Source organism: Pygoscelis adeliae, unplaced genomic scaffold (genome assembly GCF_000699105.1).
Source record: "Pygoscelis adeliae isolate BGI_AS28 unplaced genomic scaffold, ASM69910v1 Scaffold120, whole genome shotgun sequence".
Classification (NCBI taxonomy): domain Eukaryota; kingdom Metazoa; phylum Chordata; class Aves; order Sphenisciformes; family Spheniscidae; genus Pygoscelis; species Pygoscelis adeliae.
The window spans coordinates 2611850-2622611 of record NW_008824032.1 but is presented as its reverse complement, the minus strand read 5'-3'; the positions used below and the strand labels follow the sequence as shown (position 1 = coordinate 2622611).

Genomic DNA, 10762 nt, shown 5'->3' with positions numbered 1-10762 from the left:
ACTCCATTGGAAGTAATCTTTGTAACAGAAATGATGCAGACCGGTCTTTACTGTTGAAGTAATCTGAAGAGTTACAATTTATTAGAAGCCATGTTGCCAGCAGCAGAACAGAGGTGTTGGCATTTACAAGCTGGCCTGTAGAAACAGAAGTGATGTCTGCTTTTTCTAAAAACTGGTGATTAGTTGGTTTCCCTGTGGAGAACTGTGACATGACATATGGCTCCATTTTACAGGCATTCTTTAATTTCCTTCATTCACTTCACTCTTTTGGAGAGAAAGCTGAACTTGGACAGGAAAATTTGCCTTGAGAGCTCTCAAAAGGGACCCAGTGAAAACCCTGTGTTTAAGCTTAGCACTGTAAATATGATAATTGACAGGTGCCTAGCACGTACTTGACAGTAACTTAATCCCATGATGCTCAGATGAGCTATGCTGATTTACAAGGTGGTGGTAGTGTGTGGTAACATGTATTAACTACTTGGAGGAAGTTTGGTCCTGGTGCTCTCCCTATTCACTGATGTTCTAGCCCAAGTGCGATGGGGCCGTTCACCAGACCTTGCCTAGCAGAGCTCTCCTGTGTCTTCGCAGGATGTGTCTTCAAAGAAAAGGAAATGTCATCTTAGGGTCTTCTGCAGTTTTCTATTTACAAAAACATGTTCTAAAAGACTAGTTTATAGAGCAGGGTAGAATCAGTTCCTTGGTGTGGAAGGGATACTGATAAGCCAGTGCTTGTTATTAATTATTATTTTTATTGTTTATTAAATATTAATTTATTAGCAATTGGCTATTAAATATTAATTAAATATTAATAGTAATAAGCCAGGCATTATTCCCATGATAGAAGTACCAGAACTGGTGATCTTGTTCTCAAAGATGTTATCTTTAACAGTTTCTTTCAGTCTGGGCTTGGCTAATAACTGCAACAACCTTTAGAAAGGGGGAATTATGGAAAAACAATCAGATTTTTTTTTTTCCTTTTTAGCTCTGAATTCTGTCAGTCTCCTCGTGAAAGAAGGTCCAAACTTCCCGTCTAGAAAGCAAGCAGGGGTACTTAAATATCAATCTGCCCCCTTTAGCAAAAGGACAATGAAGGTAGAGAAGAGTGACCTGTGGTGCCAACAGCAGCAGTGTGCTGCAGGGTTGTGGCTGTCCTGCAGAGTGACAGGCATTGTCATCAACTCCTTTACTTTTCTTGAATGCCAGACAGGGAAAGCCCATTGGTAGCTGTGGAGGCTAGTATCAAATCCTTAAGATTATGTACTGATCTAGCATGCTGAGATCTAGTTTTTTCTTCTGTGGACATAAGGATCGAGGAAGGCAAAAATGAAATTACCTCTTCATGTAGGAAGGTGATGTTTCAACGTACCTCATAGCAGAGCCGTCTGTGTTTTTCTGTCTGGTGGCTTTTCCATTATCTTGAAGGAAACTTCCTTTCCATTGTTTATCATCAGATAGACTTAAAGTAGACTTATTGACTGTTTGGCCCATCTTAATTTGGCAATCATTTAAATTGGCTGTTCTACAGCAGGCAGTAAGAAATACCCAAAAGACAGAATTCTGCTGAAAGCCATCTTAAGAGGGTTGGGAAGGAAACAGGTACTGAAAGATAACGGTTCTTGGCTATGACATACCATGTCCTTGTGGACTTGAGTACTAAACTAACAGCGTACCTTACTTTTCTAGGCTTCCTTGGCAGAAACAGATAAAATTACCTTGGAGGTTGCCAAGCTGATAAAAGACGACTTCTTGCAACAGAATGGTTATACGCCTTATGACAGGTGAGATCTCTCTGGCCACTCTGCCCTTCTTGGTCCTGTGTAGTCTGGATTTAGACAGCTACTTTATTTGGAAACAAATCAGGGCAGAAATTAATTTTACTCACCATAAACAAATGGAAGAACTGTGCTTAGGTAGGCCATTGAACAGTGTGTTCATGTTGTCTTACCCAAGGCATGCAGACCCTTTTCGAATGCAGTCACACCCTTCTCAGGCCCTCATCTACTGTTCAGTTAGCCAATATTTCTGCAATAGCATGTCCTCCTGTCCTTCTGAGGAGGAGAGGACCACTTTATTTTCACAGTCAACACCCAAAGTCTTCCTGTTGATTCTAGCAATGCATGGGGGACTGCAAGAATCTGCTTTCAGTTACTGTTGTGTAATTCTTGAGTAAGTTTGATCCATCAAAAAAGCTTACTGGATCTTTTCCCTAGTGCAATGCTTATTACCCCTGTCTGCCTTGCTTCTTTCCATGCTACCCTTGTGTTTTAACAGCCTGACAAGGGGCCTTTTGTACTTCATCTCACTCCCCAGCCCATTTAGATCAGGAGGTCTTGAAATACTTCACCACTAAAAATTTGGACGTACATCATTCTGTAATGGTGTGTGCCTTTGATTAGGTTACTAGGGCAGGTATGCTTGTGTGCGATAGGGAAGCACAGGAAGTAGCACAATGTAGGGTATAAATAATAATGAGGTACCTTCCACGGCAGTCATCTACCCATTAAAAATGGAGCTTTTTGTGTGTGGAGTACTCTTGTCATAGAAACACTGCCTTTCCTGTGAGCAAAGAAACTTGCAGAGCTGTCAGGTCATCCCAGGCTGCTTGGAGGAAGCCTGCTTCCATGATGGACAAAACAGGAAGGAGCAATTCCGTTGGCTGCTCTGGTGTTTTCCCTTTCTCATTAGTATTGGCACAGATTAAAATGTGAGACTTATACAGTGATGGTTCCCATTGTCTCCTGTTTTGCCCAGTGTTTGGGTGCTGTTTCAGAAACCTCACTTCAGGATGATTGTCTTAGCCCATGATTCACCTATTTAAAAATGCAGTCTCTCCCCTTTGACACAGTATGTATCAAGAATACCTGGAGTAAAGCAGGGTAGCACTCTCTTTCAGGTGAGAATTCAGAGTTTTGTGAAGGCAGGAGCAAAGGCTTGTCCTGTTAACTGTTCCAAGATGCCTGACAGACCCTTTTCTGTTCCATCAGGTTCTGCCCTTTCTATAAAACAGTGGGAATGCTTTCCAATATGATTGCATTTTATGACATGGCACGCCGTGCCGTAGAAACCACAGCCCAGAGTGACAATAAGATCACGTGGTCCATCATCCGAGAGAACATGAGCGAAATCCTCTACAAACTTACCTCCATGAAATTTAAGGTATGTTTGTAAGGAACTGGGTTGCACCGCTTTTTGTGAGCGTCCAGTGTCTTGAAAGGCTGTTATTCAAACGTGGTCATCGGTTGCCTTAGATAAAGGTCAATGAACAGAGACTTTTTGCAATCGTTTTGAATACGCTTAAGAACTGGTTTTAGTTTGTGAGCACAGGAGTGGTCAGTACAGAAATCTAGTCGCGTGATGCTGGCTGCAGAGCCTTGGCAACCCCACCTTCAACAGTCTCTTTTATGTTACATATATATTCATGGTAATAATACAAGCACCTTTCCTGTTTGTTTTGACGTTTTTGTGATAAAATTCTGTAAAAAAAAAACTATAACATGTTCTAAGGAGACTGTTAGCAGATAAAAGCAACCTAAAGTTTAAATCCAGGAATGTGCTAAAAAGTGTATGATAGAAATGTTGATCAAGCTATTTTAAATAGAAGTTAAGGAAAGAAATGTTAGTCTCCTGCAGTAATACGTGATGTCCCTCATGTTTGGCTTCAGGGCCTAAGGCAGGTAACTAGGAGGAGAGGAAGGGAGGAGTAACTTCAACACGGGCTAAAGAGAAAACAAGTGGCTCAGAGCATCTGCTCTGGGTAACTTCAGTAGCCATCTTTTTAGAGTACAGCTTTCCTAAGACTCATCTGGAGCATGCTGGTATAGCAATTACTGGTAGGACAGTAACCTGTGGTGCTGGCTGATGTTGAAGTAGCTAAGGAATATTCTCTATGAAGTACGATGCTTATTCTGTTAAAACTCTTACAAGCCAATATTGCAAATCTTTCAAGAACAAGTACCATAAGATAAAGTTACGTTTAAAATTAAGTGTTCTGGCATGCCAGGGTATTCTATTCCTGCAGGGCACTGGCTTGTTTCTGCAGTAAGCAGATCCCTGGTATATATTCTCAAAGCATCAAGAACATAACAAGATACACTTGGGGACGTGAGCTTCTTTGAGAGCTGGTTATATAGAGATAGGGGAAGTAATACACTTTTTACAAACCCTGGCCACCAGAAGGCATCTGGCATACAGCAGAGCAGTGGACAGCACAGCTGAAAAAGCATGTATTCACCCTCTGGATTCCCTAAGTGGAGCCGGCCCTCTAATACAGTAATAGTTATGAAAGGAAAATTGTATTTCCTGGGTAACAGTCTAAAAGGTGTGAGAATTTAAATGTCCTGCATCCTGCGGTCTGTGTACTTTGGAGAGACAATGAAGAAGTAGTGCATCCACATGTGTAAGTCCTCTGTGTTTCCTAAGAGCTGCACTGACCCAGAGGAACATAGTGCTGAGGGGGGCACGGTGAAGACATTGAACAGATTTCACAGCCTGGCAGTTAATGCTTCTTGCAGGGAAGGCCTTGCAGCCTCAGAGCAAAGCTGATTGTTACGTTTTTTGCCCTTGTCTTTCATGAAAAGTATTCTGAGAAAATGAAGCTGTATGAAGATGTTTTTGAGCTTGTTATGATCGCACAATAAGATTTTAATTGGAACCGAGTGACCTCTGAGTGATGGCAGAGTAACTCTTGCACTTATAGGGGATGCACCCCAAAAAGTACAGCAGAGCATTCCTGAGTCACGAAGATGCTTACTCTATTTGGTTTGGGGACAGGAGCTGGTATTAATCGCTGCAGCTCTTGAATCACACAGCATTAACTAAGACCCTCAGTATTATTGAATCCTCTCCAAATCAGTTGCTTTTCAATAAAGTAGCCACTGCTCATGGAAGGAAAAAAAAAAATTCTCTGTCCAGTATCCATTCTGCCTGCTCATTGAAAGTCGAAAGAGGATGAGGTTTAAACCTTGTGGCTGCTGGAGAGACAGGAGGCGGAGATGGAGCTATGATGCCCGCTCTGCGGTTAGCAAGCGTTAATCCTGAGGTCAAGAAATAACAGCACTGGCAAAGCAAGCTTGTCTTAAGTACCGGGGGCTTTTCCTGACAGATCTGTTCACTTGCTGTGTTCTCTTTCAGGACCCTGTCAAAGACGGTGAAACAAAAATCAAGGCGGACTACGCTCAGCTGTTTGAGGACATGCAGAATGCATTTCGCAGTCTGGAAGACTAGACTCGGCCTCTGTGACCACTCCAGTTTGTCCTCTCAATTCCTCATCTCAACTCCTCTGCTTCCCTACAAGAATGATGCAACAGTACTTGAGTTGATAAATAGCCCTGTTTTCCCTGTTCATACTCAGAGAGTGTCCTTACAAAACATTCCTCTTAGTTTGTGTTTGGCATTGCTTTGTGTCTGAAATGGTGAGTGATGTGTGAATGGGCCTGGCTGAGTGAGGAAATGCTGTTGTACGCTTCTAGGGTGGGAAAAATTTCACCTTGCCTCTCCCAGCTCTCTTGGCAACCGGTCTTTCGTGGCAGGGGAGGTGTAGATCTTAATGTAGTCATGCGGTACATTCTGAGCTGGCAGCGGTAAGGGCATTTACAACTGGCGCTTTGCTAAGTGACTATCATGACGTAGCACTCCCTATTCTTGAACAGAATTTTTGACCATATTCTGATGACATGTTGATACAACCAAAAATCCTTCACTGCTCTGCCCCTTCTGCAGCCCTCAGCTGAGTCTGTTGGTATTGAAATGTGGTAGTTCTGGATCTGCCCAAGAAGGGACTAACTAGAAGGTGAGCACGTACAAGCAGCCAGTATACCTTTGTACACTAGAGAAATAGAATTTTATTTTCCTACTTAATACAGATAGGACTGCTGGACTCCACTAAAATGAAAGCCATAGGTGCTCAGCTTCCAGCAGAATTTTACCTTCTTGCCTCCCATTCACCCCATAAAATTTCACAACACTCAGCTGCTTTAGTTTGTGAAGCTTGTGACTGCTGCCGTGTACTGCAGGACACGCATAGCAAGTTACAGTGGTGCCACGTGTGTGGACCAGGAATACAGTCCTTCCTCGGTGGTGCTCTGTCTGCCAGTGCCGTTGTCTTCCAGTGCAATGCCCAGGTCGTGCTAACGAAAGCAAAGCGTGTGCTTAACCTTCCTCCTCCACCTGTGCTCATGTGGCCTGCTGGGTGGTGGCACAGAAGGTCCCCAGTTCTCGTGTAAGAGGAATGTATGATGCTACACTTCTGGGGGCGGGGGATGAATGGGGGGGAAGGCTGACAAGTACAAAATGTATTTACTCCTGCCTTGTTGATTACGATGCAAGAGAAACCAGTGACTCTGGTCTTCTGCTCTGTGCTCTGGAAGCACTCCGTCATGCAGCTGAAACTGCTGTGTCTTGGGCTTGTTTATTGGCAAAACCAGTACGAGGTGAGGAATGAGCACAGAGCAGCCTTTCTGTCAAACGCCGAGAGAACAGCACTCATTGCTACAGCCTGAGAGAGAGAAAAATGCTGGCACCCTCTCCAGTCTCTGCCTCTTGCTTGTTTCCAGTGGCATCCAGTGCTCCTTTGCTGTGCAGCACACTGTGCCCAGCTGGGCTCCAGCTGACATCCACTGCTTTATTATGGTCACGGAACAGTCACCTAACCGTTGTAGGCGACACTGTGGTAGTGGCGTGGCTATGTAAGCGTTAATTCCGCACTGAAGTATTCCCACCGGCTGCCAGCTTTGAACAGTAGTGATGCAGAGGGATCTCGCAATACGGACCAAATGCCGCTACTTCCATTATGGTATCAACTTGCTGTTTGTCAGGGAGAGCCTGGCTGAAACTTAAAGGGATTAACTATTTTTGGTTCTCCCAAAAGAAACTACTTCTCCAGCTGACATTCTGGTAGTGAATGGTTAAGTTTACAGCTCACTAAACTTTTGGTTGTATGCTGCTTATTTTACCAATGAGCATGTGTGAATGAGTAGTCACTGTCCAAGCCCTTGCTGGATTCCTCATTGTTTGTACCCTTCACCACTGTACTATGTAGCATTTCATGCTAGAAACCAGATGTTCTTATCTCTTTAAATAGAGGGTGTTATAAACTTTACAGAAGATGTCTAAGATAATGCAGTTCTAATATTTATTGTGCTGTACCTGGCCCTGAAGTGTGACCAGTTCAAACAGTTTCATATATATTTTTCTTTTTTTTGTTTTGTGTCTGTTTCCAGTGTTGAGATTCTAATGTTCACTGTGTCCTGCAAGTCTTCCCTCCACAGCTGTGGGAGGAATGAGAAGATGGGCAGAACCCCACCACCTACTTTATCTTGTATATTTCATAATGTATGTTGCTGGAAGTTGTGTTAAAAAAAAAATTAAAAAAGTTGAAGTCAATGAGAATAAAATGGATTTAAAGTAGGTCTTTGTCCTGTTTTCTTCTGTCAAACCAAACCTGTGCCACAGTGGTGTACACAGCGTAAGTAAAATCTTACTTCATTTCAGCGATCTCTTTTTAAACTTGTAAGCAGCAATGGGGCAGGGATATTTTATCTCAGTTCTCCCATTCCAGTACAGTTTGCATCATCTCCTCAGATATTACATGAAAGGAAGAGTTACAGTGTAGTAAATATTCTTGGGGTAGAGATTTTTAGGACTTCTTTTATTGTAATACCAAGCATAAATGTGAGCTTGCCTTTTGCTCCTAGTAGCCACCATGCATGCTAACGCGACGATTGTAGTTGTACCATTTTATGGAACTTTGCTAAGCCTTAGAATATTTCCCTGCCGCGTACCTTATGTTGTGAAATATACCTCCTAAAATCTCAGCTGCATGTTTCAGACAAACCGATTTGAACTTCTGGATCAGAAGATAAGCAGCACTGCTGGCCACAGCCTGAAAGTAACGTGTTAGCAATCCTTTTAAAGAAGGAGTTGAGACCTTCTGTAAATAGCAACAGGTGAAGTGAGAATATACTAAAAACCTCACATTCGGGCATTTTTGTACGTATTTGATCACTGTATAACACCTCTCTGAAGGAAGTGTGTGCTATTTTATATATATTAGAGATACAGAAAGCTTGAATAGAGCAGACGTTCAAGTAATTCCACCACATTACAAAGGGGTGGAAGTCACAAGTTCTCTCCTGGCAACCACAGACTAGCCAGCAGTTCTCTGCGGACGTTAAGAAACCTGTCGAGGGAAGGGATGAGTTCAGGTTTTGGCAGCTTGGAAGTTACCCGCTGGCAGCGTCCTCACTTCATCCACTCGACTTTTGTGAATCTGGAAGGCAGGCGTGACCCAGCGGCCACAGGAACACTGCTCACCCCGCCAGCTGAAGGAGCCCAGCTTCGACGTGCATTTGGGACACAGAAGCTGCAAGAAAAACACATGACCCACTCTTAAGGCGCACGCAGAGGTAGTTCTATTTAAAATGTGCTTCTATGATACGTTAAATTGCGGCAACCTGCTCTGAGCCAGCTCCTTCCCTTATAACACTTCACAGAAGGTAAACGGGCTGAAAAACAGGCAAAAAAGCTAAACCAGCATGGCTGGTGTTTGCCATGCCCGGGGGTGTAGCAGGCAGCTGTGCTGGCAGAAGGGAGGGGCGGAAATGCAAGCTGCTCGGACCCAGTGTGGTTCCAGGACAGTTTTGCCAGTCCAGAAAGCCTCAGTCAGCCTGGGACCACAACGGGTTCTGTAAATCACACAAACTCTTTCTCATACTAGAAACAAACAGCAGATAAACCCTGTCTGACACCCTGGCTAGTGTTCTCAGTCCAACAAGATCACCAGCTCGTTTCCTTATAAAAGCATATTTAAGAATCTGTTCATAGGCTGCAAAATTGACGCACGAAAGGCTGGGAGACCTAGGTCCTTGTGTGTGGGCTTTTGCATCAGGGAACAGAAACAGTTTGTTCTGCCTTTGAGAAAAAAAAAAAAAATCCAAAAAATGAAGTGCATGCTCCCCTTCACCTACCTGTCCTTCCAGTACTCCGAGCAACGCTGGCTCCATCCACTGCACGGGCTCAGTGAAGTAAGAGGTACACTTTTCACGGCCATCGCCGTAAAGCTGAGCAGAGTCCGTTATCCTCTTGCGGGCAAAGGCTGTCGGTCCGCTTCCTTCCGTGTGGGACAAAATGCTGGAACCACGGAACAGAGCGCGCCTGCTCTCCACAACGGAGGGGGAAAAAGAAGTAAAACAGTTGGTTACTTACTGGGGAAACCTACAGACGGTAGAAAACAGGGACATGCACCTCTTGACAGTAAGTAATTAAGCAGGATTACAAATCCTGTATTTTTTTAATTTAGTCTAGAAGGTCAGCAGGCACTGACTGCGTTCAGGGCTGCCTCTTAACAAACCTAGTGATTTGTGTAGTTTTGGGCTCTGCCCCACAGCTGTATGCTGCCTTTTATACAGATCTATTTTTAAACAATTCCTGCCTACTAAAACTTTAAATCTACGCTCATATACTTGAAGAAACCTACGCCTAGGAAATAGTAGGATTATTCAATTTCACTTTAAGCAATCCATAAAAGGTTGTTAAAATGCAATAAACCCCAAAATCTACAAGAAGTTTATTCTGGAGAAACTGATTGCCATAGACAAACTAGAAGTTACGGTTTCAGAGCAAACAACTTCACAGAGCCAAGCGGAATTATGCCTGCCTATAGAATGCAGCGGGCTAGTCTGCACAAGTGCTGCACAGCTTCAAGGAACAAAAGTTTTCTATTTCATAAGATACTTTTGTTTGTCTAATTTTTGTGGCGTACACTGTATGGAAACTTAGGGAAGAGCTCATCCCGGTCCTGACAATAATGACATGCCCATTGATTTACACGGGGTGTTTTTCTCTTGAGTCAATTTCAAAATGACATTTAATGGGAAAATATAAAAGGTTCAGTACCTGCATTTCCTGCACCTGTAGAGAACTTCTGTGATTGGAGTTTGACATAAACTGGTTGGATCAACAGCAAAGACTTCTCGGGGCAAGTCTTGAAGTTCTGTAGAAGGGTCAGTACAAAGTCACGAATCAGATCTACGCAGCCACACTGCATTTCTGTGGGACCGGACAGCACTGTGCCTCTGCCCGAGTCGCAGCATGCAGAAGCCACCTTCTTCGCCTTTGTTTGTCCACTCACCAATTCCATTAGATAAGCTGAAAATGAAAAAGCCTCATCCCACCACACCTAAGACTGGGATTCAGTTAATGCAAGGAACTGGGATCTAGACTTTGGCCTTAGCAATAGTAAAGTAGTTGCATTTTGCTTTATGTTCTTACTTGAACAGAAAGTAAAGGCAGAGGAGGAGTTAGAACAATTCTGCCGATCTTTTAGTGCACGTAAAGTCAGCTTACGAATGGGAACTGCTAAGGAGAATGACACATAAATGGAGAGAGCACTGTCATGCTGAATATGCAACACAGATCTTGCAAAACAGCCACAGATTTACTATTTTATTATAAAATTTCACATACGCACACATATCTACTGCAGTCAACCTTTTGCAAATTGAAGTATGAAAGTTTACTTCATACCTTGATTTCAACTTAATCTCAGTTTTGCATTTGTTATTTTTATTTTTTTAATTCCGTTGGCTTCTTTTTAGAGGATGCTAAGTTTGCCTAGCCAGGTACATAAAAATCAGAAAACTTATCAAATTGACCTGGTTAACAGGGGAGTTCCCGGATGACTAGAGGCTGGCCAATGTGATGCCCATCTACAAGAAGGGCCGGAAGGAGGATCCGGGGAACTACAGGCCTGTCAGCCTGACCACAG

General features: G+C 43.3%; 2 protein-coding genes across 2 annotated transcripts in view; one reads left to right on the top strand and one right to left on the bottom strand.

Annotated features, from left to right (window-relative positions):
• Nucleotides 1–7404, top strand: part of ATP6V1A (ATPase, H+ transporting, lysosomal 70kDa, V1 subunit A) — a 19114-nt gene extending 11710 nt beyond the window's left edge. Inside the window, exons 12-14 of the mRNA XM_009329239.1 lie at nt 1684–1778; nt 2985–3156; nt 5131–7404. Coding sequence (XP_009327514.1) covers nt 1684–1778; nt 2985–3156; nt 5131–5223 — 360 coding nt within the window. The 3' untranslated portion in view covers nt 5224–7404. The remainder of the gene's footprint in view (nt 1–1683; nt 1779–2984; nt 3157–5130) is intronic.
• A 623-nt stretch (nt 7405–8027) lies between these two features.
• Nucleotides 8028–10762, bottom strand: part of DUSP12 (dual specificity phosphatase 12) — a gene marked incomplete at its 5' end in the record, with an annotated part of 12160 nt that continues 9425 nt past the window's right edge. The window contains 3 exons of the mRNA XM_009330201.1: nt 8028–8359; nt 8964–9150; nt 9892–9988. Coding sequence (XP_009328476.1) covers nt 8198–8359; nt 8964–9150; nt 9892–9988 — 446 coding nt within the window. The remainder of the gene's footprint in view (nt 8360–8963; nt 9151–9891; nt 9989–10762) is intronic.